This window comes from Pyrus communis, chromosome 14 (genome assembly GCF_963583255.1).
Source record: "Pyrus communis chromosome 14, drPyrComm1.1, whole genome shotgun sequence".
Lineage (NCBI taxonomy): Eukaryota > Viridiplantae > Streptophyta > Magnoliopsida > Rosales > Rosaceae > Pyrus > Pyrus communis.
In genome coordinates, this window is record NC_084816.1 from 3464298 (window position 1) to 3481632 (window position 17335).

Here is a 17335-nt window from a genome sequence, read left to right on the forward strand (position 1 = left end):
TCAATTTAAATTAGATTTCTCACAGAATGACCAAAATAATTGACGGTGGACAATCTCAGGGATCACTTCTATCAATTTTAAATCTCAAAAATCAACGTAAGGAATTATACCAATCTCACGGACCATGAAATAAAAAGCTTAATATGAAGTACATGAGATACACATAGAAATGATAAATTCTTTGCCTAAGGCATAAACAAATCCTTGTAAACAGTAATTAAGGCTTTCTTGGTGTGATCTTGATTGGGAGACCAATGAATGGACATGGCATCAGTTGCCTAGTTATTGGTTCATCAGGATACACCTGTGACCACACAAACATTGTCACCAAGTTGTGGACGATAGTAAGCACTTATACTCTTGCAAACTCATTCCCTATGCAATGGTGGAGGCCTCCTCCAAATGGAATATAAGCATGGGGAGGGTTGGTTTGGATGGGTTCTCAAACCTTGATGGATCAAACTCTGTAGGCTTGTCAAATATCTCTTTGTTCATATGAGTTCCACGGGCCAACACCAGCAAAACTCAATTCACATGTTAAGTCTCATCATCCAGAGTTGATTTGATCTTTTTTAAAAGTGCTAGTCATGTTTTAAAATATGTTCAATCTAAGCTTGCACTCCTAACATTTTTGGGTTTTCTGAATAGAAACTCCTAGTTACACGGCATTAAACTAACCCGAAATTTACTAATCAGCTTTATTTACATTTTTCTTAGGAAAAAAGACTATAAGGCATATTAGTACGTAAACGGTGACTTGACGAAACACGTTGATCTTCTTAATATTACTCTTTTCCTTATGTCTCTACGAAAGATTTGACATTACATTTTTTTTTTACCTTTTATATTGTGTTTCTTGCGAACGAAGGAAGAAAGAACACAAAACAAAAGAACTCAAAAAAACCAAAACAAAAACAAAAACCCAACAGAAAATAGAGTGAATAATTCCTGGTGACACAAAGTGGAGCGAAACACGTGGGAGGGAGGGACAAACAAACCCACAACGTCCACAAAAACCACCCGGCCAATGAAGCAAGATCCCCCCCTCCAACAATCCAACCCTAATCCTGATTTCTTCACCTTCAATTCCAATCCCATTACCAATCCCAAATCCAATCCAATCCCGCCGCTTCCTAGAAGCGTTGGCATTGACGGCAATGCCAATACTTCGGGATTAGCAGCCGCCGCCACGTCATCGTCTTCAACCTCGTTCACCACGTCCACATCGCTGAGCTTGGCGACAATGCTGGGCAATTCCGCCTCCCCTTTTATCCGGGAAGACGCGGACGGGTCCCACCACCACCACAATCACGGCGTGAGCCACAGGAAGGCCCACTCCGAGGTGAGCTTTCGGCTGCCGGAGGACATGATGGATCTGCCCGCCGCGGCGGCGGATCCGTTCAACGGAGGATCGTCGACGGCGAGTCTAGAGGAGATGGGATCGGAGGAGGACCTGTTCTCCACGTACATTGACCTGGACAAGCTCGGTGGGTCCAATAATTCCTCGGATCAGAATAGTGGCGGCAATGATGGGCCTGATGGTGGGGCTAATGGTGGGCCCAATGGCAATGCCGGTGGCCGTGAAGGAGGAGGAGGAGGAGAGAAGAGGCCGTCCAGACACCGGTATAGCAGCTCGGTAGATGGGTCGTCGACGTCGACCGGCTTGTTCAGGGAGGTCATGGAGGCCAAGAAAGCTATGCCTCCTGATAAGCTCGCAGAGCTCTGGGCCCTTGATCCCAAGCGTGCCAAAAGGTCTGTGTTTTGTTCTTTTTTTCTTTCGGGGTTACTTTATTTTCCTGCTTTCTGTTTGGTTGCTGAGAAAATGTGGAATGTGAGAAGGAATCCTAATTGGGTTTTTTGGTATATGGAAATCACGAACTTATAAATGCTGAATTTGGAAATGAAATAGAATTCAAGAAACTGCAAATTAGAAACTGTTTATGCTGTTATTAATTACCATTAGCATAAAAACATAGTAGTAACTGATGTTGCCACAAACCAGCTATTTTCCTGATCAAAGGCTCTGCCTTTGTTAGAATGCACCACTAGAGGTAGGTTGTTTCTTGGTTTTCAAGACATTCCCTTTCGATTGAGATCGAATGTTAATTAATATCAAACTGCATGAAGGTTGTATTTGGAGAATAAGAAGTGAATAAAATTTGGAAAAGCATGAATCTGTTGAACCGAAGACTCGTGGTGGCAAACAAGACTTGTGTGCCTACGAACTTCTTGAACTCTATTTGTTTCCAGTTTGGGGGTTTTCGGGATCCTCACATTTTGGTTGTCATATATAGGATACTGGCAAATCGGCAGTCTGCTGCTCGCTCAAAAGAAAGGAAGTCCCGCTATATACAAGAACTTGAGCGCAAAGTTAAGACCCTTCAAACAGAAGCCACGACTCTTTCTGCTCAACTTACATTATTCCAGGTTTGTGTTGGTGTATTTTAGCAGTTTTCTCGTTGTACTGTACGTGCACAACTTTTTTGACAACACTGCCCTAATATCAAACATGAAATCTTTGTTTGGACATTTTTTGTGATCCAACATTGCTAATCACTCTTATGTGCTTCTAAATTGATCAATGACACGTAGTACGGAAAAAAGGCATTCATCAAAACAATGGATACTTGGAGCAAGTGCTTTATCATAACTTCTTTAATTCATCCTCTGCTGCAATGTTCAGTTATTATCCTTCATCTGGTTCTGAACTATGTTGTCTTCTGCACGCTTCATACGTATTCACACAAATGTTAGTTAATTGGTTAAAGATTATGACCTTTTTGTTTCTTGTCACACACAGAGGGACACCACAGGTCTGAGTACTGAAAACACAGAACTTAAACTTCGGTTACAATCTATGGAGCAACAAGCTCAGTCGCGCGACGGTGAGCAACATGCCAACTTTTATCATATTTTATGCTTAAAATCTTTCTTATTTCTTAATCATATCAGAAGACAATGGTCCATTTAATCCAAAGGGTACTTATTTTGTTTGAAATATTCCATGCAGCATTAAACGAAGCTCTAAAGAAGGAGGTTGAGAGGCTCAAGATTGCCACAGGGGAGATGATGAGCCCTTCTGATTCATTCAACTTGGGAATGCACCAGATGCCATACAACCATCCAGCAGCTTATTTTCCACTTCAACAACAACCAGGAGCGGCAAGTCACCAGACCATGCAGCTGCGACAATTCAATCATTCCCAGTCTAGTATGCCTACCCAACATCTGCATCAGTCAAATTCTCATACTCGTCTTTCAGATATGTTGCAGAACGGCCCTGTCGGTCAGTTACAGGGACTCGACATTGGTAGTAAAGGAGCACCAGTCGTGAATTCTGAAGGCCCCTCGCTTTCTGCTAGTGAAAAAAGTTCCCCCTTTTGACACACAAACTGGCTGCCGAGCTGCTCACCTGCTAACTTGTCCATTGCACACGCTGTCTGGTAGATTTGTTCATAGATTGATATCCGATCGTTTAGAGAGGCCACTCCATATTTATTTCATTATTTATTAGATCTGTATCAAGCATTCATTCTTCATTGTTTATTCTTAGGGCTGTTCCCCAAAACGGGGAAGCACCCTTTTCATCAGTCTGCTCGACGCGGAAATTTTGTGTATGGGGAGTGCTGTAAATTCTGGGAATGGAAGGTCATTGCCATGGGCATGGAGATGCTACCAATTCATGAAAGCATTCTCTTCCTTTGTATCATGTTTTTATGTAATACCTTGCAACTTTGTGTACGACTGCAACATGTTTCTTTTCCTTTCTTCTGTATTCATACTTAACCCAAAATCCTAAGATTAAAAGGAATGGAATATAAGATTTACTCTTCTTCTCACCTTACTAGTAATTTTCACATACGCAAGATCGACGGATTTACTTATCTAATGTTTCCTTTGTTTTTACTTATTAGAGTTCGATGCACCATGCTGGGTATTTTGGATAAATTTCAAGAATATGATACAAGAATTTAACTAACATCATAGAGAAATTGTTCGTACATACTATGCGTTGTATGTACGATCGAACAATTTGGAGCTTTTATAAAAGAGGATTTTTTTTTTATATTATTAGTAGATTATAATTTGGATTACTTGCAATTCATATACAATATGAACCAACCCTTTCAAATTAAGTTCCACAAAAGCAATGTGCTTGGAAGAATGGTCTTCCCGGAAGCTTTATTCTTTATCTTCCAATCTTCCCATGGATTCAGTTTACCCTGAAAAGAATTGCACCCATATTTACAATTAGTATGCTATTGCTTTTGTTTATTAATTATCAAATGCCTCCTAAACTATCACGAAAATATCACTTTATTCCCCATTTTTGTCCCCTAAACTTTCATTTTGCGTCTCACATTACCCCATTTCATTAGTTCCAACAAGTGAATAATTAACTTTCTTTTTACATGGGCTTTGGCAAAATATGACCTTGGGGATTAATCCACGTAGGCACCATGCAAGAAAAAGTTAACGATTCCAACAATAAATGTGAGACGCATAATGAAAGTTCACGAGATCAAGGTGATAGAGTTACAAAAGTACATGATAAATTATGGCGATGGTCCAAACGGTATTTTGATAATAACGTCATACTTTGGTGATATGTTCACAGAAAGTTAGAATTATAGAGGAGGCCGAGGCTTACGCAGAGCAATTAGTGGAGGGGTAAACTTTGTAGGGACAAGGAGAGTCACAAACATCACAAAGAGTGTTAATTCTGTCATAATTAATCCCGGGGATTCTTGCAGCTCCTTCCTGAATGCAACTGCAAGCAATTCTCCGGTCCATCGTCGTCTTTTTTGCAGCATTCAGCCCTTTTATGCCTTTACAGCAATCTGGAGGCACTGTGCCTCCAAACACTCCAAAGGGTATGCATGGAGTGAGCAAAACTACCACTTCACCACAAGTTATGGTGGCATTAGTGACAGAAGGAGCTGTCACCAATAAGAATACTATTGCCACGATGACCGAAAACCTGGGCATTGTTAGCTGCTACGTTTGGGTTTGGGCGGCACTACACATGTATGTGGGGCTATATATAGAGCGTGATGTTGCGAACAGGTCATGCGTTTGTGTCATGTTATTTTGCGATCTTAATAGAAAATAGCTAATCAAAATCTCATCATGTGTCAAATGACTCAACACTAACTTATAGTTAAAAATCTCATTATGTGTCGAATGACTCAACACTAACTCAACTTGTTTATAATACTTGTGTTGTATCATCTTCGTATTGGTGTCAAGCAATTAATGGCCATCCAAAGCCTGCTAACTCCGTGTCTGGTTTAAGTAGGCGTTACCCGTATCGTCTTAAAAATTGTCACCCTATGTGGAAATTAAGCATATTAAACTATATGTAGACAAGGGGGGTTACAAAACAAATAGGGTTTGTTTGTCTGTCTGTTACCTATGAAGGTCATGGGGCTGCTGCTAGAAAATTTCAAATTTCCTTGTACCAATGGCTCAAGGAAAATATAGGAAGGAAAATTCAAAGCATCTTGAGCCTTCTTTGGAAAGGGTTCCGTGAGAGACACAATATTTGTTGTAGAAATGCCAGAACAGTGGAAGATCAGATTTATGATCAGCATATGTGTGCCAATCAATCATATTACTTGGATAAGCTCAATAAATCCAATGACAGAAGATTCTTGAATGTGACCGGAGATATATCCTCCTCTTTTTTGTCTATCGCATCACATAACTTTATACTAGAATCCCCCGTCAATTATGCATGTTTCAACTAGGTTTTGAATTTTTCATGCCAAATTTTATCCGAGATTCATGGCGCCACCGATGCAAGGTTCCACTTTCTGCACTGTACAACTGATTGATCGTTTGTTCTTTCTTTTTGACTTGTTTGATTAAACTGTGTTCTAACTTCTAAAGCATTTCGTATTGAAATTCTTAATGTTGGAATTGGACCTACGTACGTAGATTTGAGAGACTTTCTTTCCGATGCACTGAAAACTGCAATGTTTTTCCGATTTTGTACTCAAGTTGCACCTTGTAAGAAAAATCTCACTTACAAATAGAGACTAACACCAATAAACTATAATGTTAAATAGCCAACGAATTAAAACTTTGAATTCCAAACATTAGCTTGTAGTTTATTGAATTATAAGTCTTAATTAAGTACCTTTATTATCGACAACGGCATCACTGTGTACATCAAAACTAAGGACGACCAAATCGTTGTTAATTTACTAGCATTATTTATAGAAACCATTTTTCGTACTCGTCCATGTATATTTAAATGCCAAGAAATGGGGCCTCCACCGGCGAAGTTATGTCCCGGCAACAATGGCAGAACGGTAAGTAGAGTCCACGGACTCTCTTTACGATGCATCTCCCTACATTTCCACAATTAATTATGCACTGAACATTGCAATCATTTTCCCATTTTGTGCCCGGATCGCATCTTTTTCCCACATAGAGATCACCACAACAAAATTTTTGTTCAGCAGCTACATCTTGGAAAGCTGAAAAAGTTCAATATAACAATGTTAGTTTTTACCAATCTCATAGAAAAAATGGTTTTTCACACAACCCTTCGCTCTCCCTTTGCATGCGCCAGTTCTTTTTTCCTTCCATTAATTCTTCTTCGATTAATTCAAGTCAAATCCACAAATAAAAAGAGCATGCGTAAAGAGAATTATGCAAAAATTTCCTTACCAAATAAATACATGCATGAAAATGAAAAATATAGCACGCTTGTCTTAGGAAAAAAAACGTATATGAAACCAATTGAAGATTATTTATCCGCTAAGCATTGTTCTGTAAAATGAAAACAGTTTGATACAATTGATTGATCTCGTAACGGATTCGCTTATGCCTCTGAAAGACGGATAATGTCCAAATCCCTCTTAAATTAATTTAATATAAACTATCACTTCTACTATAAAAAAGCTTACATAACATATTTGACTAAATAATTATAGGATGATCAAATAATTAAAGTAAAACTAATGAAAAAAACTTAAAAACTTTGAGTTTTACTCAAAATGACAAAAATGTGTTGTAAGTGAATAGTATCATAAGTGACTTTTTAAAGTAAAAATGTTATTTTCATTAAAAGTAAACAGTACCTGGAGGGTTTCGTTAAAACTCTCAATAATAAAAAAAACTGTGCATAAAAAGCAGATGACAATAAAGAAAATAAACAACTCTCTTGCTATATAATTATATGGCTATCCTTTAAACTTTAGCAAATTTATTTGGATTTTTTTTCCCAACAGCTATGGCATATCATATATAGTGATAGTCATGTAGTTAGAGAACTTTTAATTGGATTCCTTTCTATAAAGAATTGTGCATGTAAATTCAAAGGCTATTTAATTTAGTGTTTAATTTTGATACAATTTATTTAGAGGGAAATTTTATACTCTTGATTTCGAGGTAAATTAGTTGAACGTTATTAAACATTTGAAATTCGGATAGGCCAAATGCAATGAAGAATGATGGTGCATATCTAGAAAGTTAATGACCGTTTGATTCAGAGGTAAGTCTATGTATAGTCCTTCAACTGTCTTCAGAGGTAAGAAAAGCAACAAATCTCGTGTTATGCCCATCTTTAAAACTCAACAAATTTCTTTCTGAGTATTTCATATAACCAGCCATGGCTTAATAGCATATATATGGTGATGTAGTTGGATGCAACTTTAATTAAATTTCCATTTATGAAGAATGGTGTATATCTCGGAAGTCAATTCCCATTTGATTTAGAGGTGAATTTGTTGAAGGTTAATAAGCATTTTTTTAATAGTTAGGATATGCAACAAGGATTATATTTTCTTTTCAGTTATGGCGTGGCAACACTCAACAATGAATTTGTTGGAGGCTCTTTAATCATTTTGCTAATACAAAAATCATCATAAAACTTATTTTCATAATATTTTCCATGCACCACAATGTTAACCATAGTACAGAAATATTATGACCTAAGAAGAAGGAAGAAGAAGGAGATACTCAAAGAGGAAGAAAGCACTTTTATCATATATTTTCTTAACTAAGAATTACACACTCATATCAGACTTATATAGTCTTATCTTCTTACCACAAGCTCAACTGTAACCTAATATTTACAGTTAGGACTAACAAACTCTTGTAATCTAACCACTCTAATATTGACAGATGCCACAATCTATAGGATTCTGTTATATACTCTAACATCCCCCCTCAAGCTCAAGATTGGATGCTCCAAGCATGAGATTGGTGCAATGAGTATTGAAAAGTGGTGAACTAAGGCCTTTGATAAGTTTGTCAACAGACTATTCAAATGATGAAACGAATTGAACCAGTAATTTCTTGCTAGTCACTCGTTCTCAAACAAAGTGTACATCGATCTCGATGTGTTTAGTCCTTTGGTGCTTCACAAGATTGAAAGAAAATGCTATTGTAGACATATTATCACAAAATAGCACTGGAGTGTATGAGATTTTGATATGCAGAAATGTAAGTAGTTGTTGAATCCAATCCAATTTAGCAGCTATAGACTAAACACGTCAAGATCGATGTACACTTTGTAGTCCTGTAGTGAAACCTACAACTGTGAGATTGGTCCTTGCTCTTGCAGCTCAATACAATTGGCCACTGAGACAACTTGATGTGAAGAATGCCTTTCTTCATGGCATTTTATAGGAGGAGGTGTATATGTCTCAACCTCCAGGTTTTGAAGATTCTAGACATCCTTACTTGGTCTGCAAGTTACACAAATCCTTATATGGAATTTTCAAGCCTAACACGTGGATAACACAACAGGATGACATGGAGCGTGTGTGGCCATTTGGCTTCACACATGGGATATGGAACGTGTGTGGTCGTTTAGCTTCACACGTGGGACAACCTGCTCTGATACCATATTAACCATAGAGCAGAAAAATTATGACTTGAGAAGAAGGAAGAAGAAGGAGATACTCAGAGAGGAAGAAAGCACTTTTATCATATATTTTCTTAACTAAGAATTTACATCAGACTTATATAGTCTTATCTTCTTACCACAAGCTCAACTGTATCCTAATCTTTACAGGTAGGACTAACAAACTCTTGTAATCTAACCACTCTAATATTGACAGATGTCACAATCTAAAGGATTCTGTTATATACTCTAAACATAAGATTCTCGATTTCATGCATGACGTTCTGGAGATGTTATGGCTAACGGAACTATGTTCTGAGCATTCAATTTCGGTTTTGTACAAAAACACTCAACAAAAATACTTCTTGGATCTAATAAATGGTAAGATTGCTTTCAGATTCTTAAAAACATTTATCTTATTGCGCAACTAAAAGATATTCCGTAAACTTAACAATTGCATTTCTCACTTGACTAAAAAAGAATAACAATTTTATTTCTCACAAAAACTATTAAACTATGATCGAGTAATCATTCATGGTTTTTAATTGCGGAATGCAAAGTTCCAATGTCTGCACTGTACTTGAGTTAACTGTTTTGTTCTTTCCTTTTGACTTTTTTGATTGAATTGAGTTCTTAAGCATTTCTTATTGAAATTCTCTAGTGTTAGATTTGGACATGCATGCATGCACCAAGATTCAAAATATGTACATTTGAAGTGTCAATTTTTAATATCGGGAATAGTTATCACCATTTCACATGCAAAAACACGTTACAATGTTTAAGCATACATACATGCTTCAAGATTCAAAATATGTACAATTAAAGCATCAACTTAAATATAAAAAATTATTATTAGCATTTCACAAGTAGAAACACGTCAAAATGTTTGGACACTCATACATGCTTCAGGATTCAAAATTATGTACATTTGAAGTGTCAACTTTTAATATCGGAAACACGTCAAAATGAAAAGAGGGATCATATATTGACACGACCAATTCGATATTTTGAGTCACAAACATTTTCTCCAGGTTTCTTACAAGTCTTAAATACCTTTATTAATATTTGATAATGGCATGACTGTTACATCGAAGTCAAAAGGGCAACCAAATGGTTGTTTAGAATTATTTATGGAATTAATTCAAGCGCTCATCCATGTTATATAAATCTGAAGAAATGGGGGCTTCAATGTTTGGGAGAGGGAGGTGCAAGGCAACAATGGCAGAACGGCAAGTACAGTCCACGGACTTTCTTCACGATGCATCTGCCCACGTTTCCACAATCAATTATGCACTGATAATTGCAATCTTTTTCCGATTTTGTGCCCGGATCGCATCTTCTAAAACCATAAAGATCACCGCAACAAATTTCTTGTTCAGCAGCTGCATCTTGGAAAGCTGAAAACATCTATTTAACACTGTTAGTTTCACTTATCTCATACGGAAAATGGTTTTCACACAACTTATTTCTCCTTTTACATACTCTTATTTTTGTCCCTCCATTCTTTTTTGATTAATTCAAGCTATAAAATGTTACAAATAAAAAAGGGTGTGCGTAAGTTACTTTCATGCCAGATGCTTACATGTGTGAATGAAAAACATATGTGAAAGCAATTGAAATAAACAAAACCTGTGCATAAAACGCAGGTGACAAAAAGGAAAAGCAACAGCCCTCGTGCTGTGGGTGTGGCCATTTTTAAACAGTAGCAAATCTCTTTGGATTATTGTTTTACACCAGCCATGGCATATATAGCATCGATATCACATATATGTAGTCATGTAGAGACCCTCTTAATTATATTCCTTTCTATCAAGACTGGTGCATACTGACTCGTGTTTAGTAGATAGTCTCAACCGGACTCATTTAATTAGTAGTTGTGCCAAATGACTCATAACACTAATCCAACTTACTAATAATTGTGCCGGATCAAATTCGTGTTGGTGCACGTCAAGCAATGGCTAATCAGCCTAATCCAAACGTGTTAGACGTCTTCTTGTGTCGTGTCCAAAACTTTCACTCTGCTTAAGTGGTGGATTGTCATAGTGGGTAAGGTCTTTCTCTTTAACTCAATACATCATGAGTTCAAATTCTTCCTCTCATGTTAGTGTAAATTAGTATAAAATATCGCTTGTGACACTGAAGCGTCTTGGCCCTAATCATCCCCTATGAGGAAATTTAGCACATCAACTATCAAGTATATGTTGACTAGGGTGGCCATCGAAAAAACAGGGTTTTTTATTTTTATTTTTGTAACAGGAAAATTCCAAGGCTTATGTGCCCTTTTGTGGAAAAGGGCTCAATAATATCGTTCTTGACTGTCTTCGAACATATATTATATATATTAAAACTCAGTTGAGTTTTAACGCTGTTCAGCAATAGTAAAAGGGTGGAAATGCCTCTGATTTTTTCGGTCCATTACCGTTTTGCTGTCTGCTTCACACAATAAAATACTTGTATTGCCCATGATTGCCATGTGTTGATCAGCCTTTGTCCTCCCAGGTTGCGTGTCTATAATCGTTGAGTTGTGGCACAAAGAAAGATAAAATAATTAATTAAAAAATTGACAAAAATTTATTTAAAAAATATGACTTAAATCAGGCCTTGTGGCGCACAACACAATAAAAAATTATAAAAACATTGAATGCATGGACAAAATAATTATTAAAAATTGTGAGAAACCCACCTGTCCCCATTGCTTTGCCTTTTGATTATTTTATTTTTTGATTTTGCTCGGCTTTTTACCTTCTACGCCGAGTCTCCTGCAGTAGGTGGCACGGAACACGGTTTGTGGCACAGAACATAATAAAATATTATAAAAACATTTGAATGTAGAGTCTCCTGCAAAGTGCAGGCACAAAGAAAGATAAAATAATGATAAAAAAACTAACAACAAATATTTTAAAAAATGAGTTAATCCAGTTTTGTGGCACATAACACAATAAAAAATTATAAAAAATTTTGAATGCATGGAAACCAAATATCAAAAATTGTGAGAAGCCCTGCTGTCTTCCACCTTGCCTTTGGTTATTTTATTTTTTTGGCTTTGCTCTGCTTTTTGTCTTCCACGTGTTGATCATCGGGGGATTTTCTGCTAAGAGGGCTTCTCCCTTTATCTTTCATTTTTATTTCTTTCTTTCCTCAATTTTTCCTTAGCTTTTTCTGCTTCTTTCTTTAGCGTTTTAGCAAACGGTGCTTCGTCTTTTTTTCGTTGGTGTGTCGTCGTTGTTATTATGGGTGCATGATTTGGTTCTGTTTTGTATTTTCAGGAAACGGTGTTGTTCGTTTTTCCCAGGTGTTGTGTTGCCATTTTCGCGCTGGTTCTACTTCAGGTATGTCGTTCTTTTTTTCTTTTTCTTTTTTTTTTTTCCACTTATTTTTGCTTATTTTATTTTCTTGGGTAAATTTGGTGTTTAATTTAGAGCACAGAAAATAGGAAATAATTATTAAAAAATTCTGTTTTTGGATGAATTTGATGTTTAAATTAGAGTAGAGAAAATAGGAAATAATAAATAAAGAACGAAAGAGAAATTAAAAAATTTATGCTTTGTTTGACCAGGGTAAATGAAAAATATAGCTCCAACTCCTATCAAAAAATTACAGTCGTATATAAAGCTAGCAAAGTTAAGAGTCCAAATTTGCAGGATATGAAAACCATCGATTCCCGAAGCTGCTCAAACATAAGCAAAGCAGGTGATTTATAATAAGTGACTTTTTCTTTGTTCTTGATTGTGCTACCTAAATGAGTTTTAGTATATGTATAATTTATCATTGTACATTTTTTAAAATTTTTTGTATGATAACAAACAATAAATTTTTTATACCTTTTTAACTTTTTAAACCCATGTATATTTGATGGGAAGAAAAAAAATATTAAAAAAATGTGATTAAAACTGGGCCACATGATTTGTGGCACAACAAACAATAAAAATTTATACTCGCCCACGTGTCAGTCATCGCCACACGGTAGTATCTCTAGCTTTGTTCTTCTTTCTTCTGTTTTCTTTTGAATTTTTCTTTGTTGTTTTTCTTTGCTTCTCCCGCTTTTGGTAGTCGTTTGCTTTCTTCGTTGTCTTTGTTTGCTTCTCCCGCTCTTACCAGTCCTTTTCTTTTGTTTTTGAATCGTTCTCAACACCTGAACCAAGTGACCAATCTTATAAACAAAAAAGAGAATATGTGAAAAGAGCGCTTTTCATTCCTGGTGAACAAAGGTTTGATATCTAATTTCATACTATTCTCAAATATGATGTTTATATTTTTACATCATGTTTTAAAAAAAAATCCATGTGTTCACTTCAAACTTTCTTAAAATTTACATATCAAACATTTTCAATAATTATTAAAAAAAAAATCATCTTTTCTTCTTTCTGTGAAAAACTATATTAATGTTGCATAATCATTCAACTCAGTGAATCTGAAGAAATTTCAGAAGTTGATCCAAGAGAATGTGATGAGGTTCCGATCAAGTTATTAAAAAAAAAAAAAATCCTACTCAGGCAAAGCCACACAACATCACTGGAAACAATGATTAGGTTAGTATGCTTTCAAGTTGTTTTATCTTTTCCTCCATTACCATTTAAATGTGATACTAAATCCTATTTAAATATGTTCTGTTCTATTCCTCTTTGTTCAGGTTGTTTTATCAATGACAACAAGGGCTGAAGACACCTTTCACTACTCTGATCAAGAATGTTTACCGTGTTTTGTTTATCTATATTAAATCATGTTTAACATGTTTAAAAACCTGTACATATCTTTTTTTGCCCAAAACTCAACAATACAACAGCATCTCCTCATTTTTTGTATGCAAAAGCTAGAACACACTATATTAGATGAGGTTATTAGAAGAAATTCAGTTATTATAATGTTATTTGTATCTTTATACCAAGAATTTCTATTTTTTGTAACTGAATGTAATCCTCCTGGTCCAAAAATACATACAACTGCTACAATATAATGGATAACTATAATTTGCATCTTTATATTATCTAAATTTAACCTTTTTCCAGTTAACATTTTTCCAAATTCATTGTTGCTATTGTTGTTCCTATTTTGTAACCGAAAATTTTTCATTTTTAACATCTTAACTTCAAACCCGCGGGTACTAAGCACTAGTCTTTATCTATATCCCTCACATTACGTATATGAGTATAACGCCGATTGTATGCTTGTCCACCGTTAATAACACTTGTCAAACTTAGTTTTGTTGGCATTTGTTAACCAGATGTGCCTGTCTACTTCCTTGCCAAATAAACTCCAAGATTTCTGGCACCACCAATTAATGCAAGGTAGGGTTCCAACTACAGTGGAGTACACTGTATACGTGTGAATATATATATATAAAACTTTGTACACTACCTGATTAAAGTAAGTTATTTTTTACTATTTTCTCGTTGAAGAAGAAGAATGGCAACTTTTTTAGAATGAAAACTTAAAGAATCCAAATCCCATATTGACACAACCGATTCGAGACTTTAAATTCCAACATCTTCTTGACGATTATTGAATTATAAGTCTTTAATACCTCTATATTATTGATAATGCATGGCATGAGTCTGTACATCAAAATTAAAATGATGATCAAATGGTTGTTTACTAATATTATTTATGAAAGCTGTTATATTACTAGCACTTCAACCATGTCATCCTGCACTAAGTATCTGCATTGAAATCGTATACAGCCTCTAGCGGTGAATAAAGGGGGACTCCAATTTCTCCGGTCGGAGCAGTGCAACAACGACAGAAGGGAAAGTAGAGTCCACGGACTTTCTTGTATATGCAAGAACCATGTTGCCCGCATTTCCTTAAGCAAGAATAATCGCAAAATTGTTCCTGTGGTGAACCGGGCTTGCATTTTTGGCCGTAATCACGGCAACATTGAGCAGCTACATCTTTGAAAGCTGAAAAATATCAATTGAGCTTTGTTAGCTAACATATATGGTTGGTTTTATTGATATAGGGTTAGTTTTACGTATAAATGTCGGATTAGTACATGTGCAATTGAAAATGTGTACAAGATCATATACAATCGGGACTCGTAATGGGAAACCTTTCCAAGTTGCAGTTTTAAGGGTATGTAAAATACTTATGTTGAAGATATAAATATTTAAGTAATTTACATTTCATTTACGTCTGAAAGGAGATGGGAACCGTGAGAAGAAAGCTATATATCATGTGGACCAAGATAGCTATATCATATGAATCTGAATTTACATATCCTCAGTTTGAGTAAAATTGCATCTCCCAAAATTTAAATGAAACGTAAATGTGATTCTCACAAATCACAATTCAAAAATATATAAAAGTAATGGAACAACGACAACGGTTATTGACACTTTAGAATAGTCGTCATGTACTCAAAACATGTAGAAATCTAAGAAAGAAAATACACTTAAAATGAGTATAGAATGACTATTTTGAAATAACTTTAACAGTTATCGTTTAATGTTATTGACTAGATAAATTTTGTTCCATGAAGTTAAAGAAATAGAAAACTAGATTTTATCTATGAATTTACCCAGGGAGAAAAAAGAAAGATGAAATGGGTTTTAAAAAAATGGGGAAAATGTTTGCATTAAACAGACCTGTGCATAAAGCATAGGTTACGATAAAGAAAAGCAACAACTCTTGAGATATACCCATCTTTAAAACTTTAGCAATTTTCTTTGGACTATTTCATTATTTAGTCATGCAGTTCAAGACCCTCTTAATTTGATTTCCTTTATACGAAGATTGAAAAGTGGTGTATATCTGAAAAGTCAATATGGACGTTTTGATATAGATGTCTCGTTTTTAAATGTTATAGACTAAACATCTATTCTTTTTGCAAATTTGATTAAATATTATTCCTACAATTTTTGTACTTTAATTGTATTTCATTTTATGTCTATTCACATTAGCATTCCCTTTTTTCCTCATATTTTTATGCATCTCTTATTATGATGATTTAAGATATTTTTTTATTAAAATATTTATTTTAGTAAATTAAATAGAATGTAACAAAACTCATTGTTAGGTACGTTTGGTTATATCGGTATGTTTGATTATAATGGTACATTTAGTTACTTAGTATATTTGAATTTTTGGTCCATTTGGCTTCTTGGTACATTTGAATTTTTTGTACATTTGAATTTTTGATACGTTTGTTTTCAAAACATAAGTTTTATTACTTTTTGTCCTAATAATGAGGAATTAATTTAATTTATTATTATTATTTCTTATCGAAAGAGTCGTTAACAATGTAAAAGTTTAAATTACTTTAATTAATTATTTTTTTATAGAAAGAGTCATTAATCAACGGACAATAACATTTTGGTTAATTCAAAATTATATGATTTATCGTTATTATTTAACATTATCTATAATAATAAGGATTTATCTCCGATCAACTAAAAGTTGTTCCAGAGACTTATCTACCAAAAAACAAGACTATCAAGAGCATTGTGCATGAATCAAACATATTTTTAAACATTCCAAAAAGATGAATATTCATTTTAATATAGTTTATAATTGGGTACGTTTTAATTCAGGGTTGGTATGTTTTCGTTTGACGTTGGTACGTTTTTGTTTAATGTTGGTACGTTTTCATTTGGTGTGGGTGTATATTTAGATTTGAAAAGTTTAAATTTTTAGACTTAAATATAGTTGAAATTATTTAAAATATGTAGCAGATATTTAAATGTAAATTAATTTCAATTAATCTGAAGTAGTTCAAGTCTGAGTATCTTAATCAAATGTTTCAAAAGCTTAATCAAAAACTCAAAAAGCATAAATGTTTAGCCTACAAAAATCTAAAATGAGACATCTAATTCTAATTAGCTGTTGATTGATTTTTATTTCCTTATCAATATAAAAAATAATAATATCTCTACTTAACTGAACTATGAGGTGTTTTTTTTTTTTTTTTTTCTTCTTGTTTTTTCTTTTATAATGAAAATCCAATTGGATTCATGATTCAGCTTCACAGATCCGCTATCCATGAGAGGAATATAAAGGGTGGTGTTATCCAGACACACCTCTTTTTTACTTTCCACATTTCTTATTAATTTTTGTCTATCTATTATTTTGAATTCATTCAATCCGACGATCGAGAATTAATTAAGTCAGGTGCATGAAAGGTAAAAAGCAATCACCCAATACAAATACAAATTCAAGAGGGGTACATCAAGGTTTTCATTATTCTATTTTGGATTACATCCAATCCATTATCCATATACAATATGATTATTGAATGCCACAAAATAAAGCTTCGTGCTTTGAGTAAGTGACCCATCTTGTAGCTGGGTTTTTAGGAACAATCTTCCGGGAAGCTTGAGTTCAATGGCATTTAGCATCTCAGTTTATCCTGCAAATAAATTACATCCATAAATATTGTTAATTAGCATGCTAATTCCACGTAAAAATCAGTATCGACCAGAAATGTAAAAAGAAGAAGGCATTTATATATGTATAAATCAACACAAGGCTTATTCAGAGCAG

At 34.7% G+C, this 17335-nt stretch overlaps 2 protein-coding genes across 2 annotated transcripts; one reads left to right on the forward strand and one right to left on the reverse strand.

The window, feature by feature from the left end:
• Positions 1 to 967: 967 nt before the first annotated feature.
• On the forward strand, positions 968 to 3839 carry LOC137716098 (transcription factor RF2b-like). Its single transcript, XM_068455493.1, has 4 exons — positions 968 to 1752; positions 2295 to 2427; positions 2801 to 2885; positions 3011 to 3839. Exons 1-4 carry the CDS (start codon positions 1028 to 1030, stop codon positions 3382 to 3384), a joined length of 1317 nt encoding a protein of 438 aa, XP_068311594.1. The 5' UTR covers positions 968 to 1027; the 3' UTR covers positions 3385 to 3839.
• Positions 3840 to 4127: 288 nt separating this feature from the next.
• LOC137715661 (non-specific lipid-transfer protein 1-like) lies at positions 4128 to 4989 on the reverse strand. The gene is made up of 2 exons (XM_068454999.1): positions 4705 to 4989; positions 4128 to 4223 (listed from the first exon to the last, which is right to left on the reverse strand). The coding sequence occupies exons 1-2, from the start codon at positions 4987 to 4989 to the stop codon at positions 4128 to 4130; spliced, it is 381 nt and encodes a 126-aa protein (XP_068311100.1).
• Positions 4990 to 17335: the final 12346 nt, after the last annotated feature.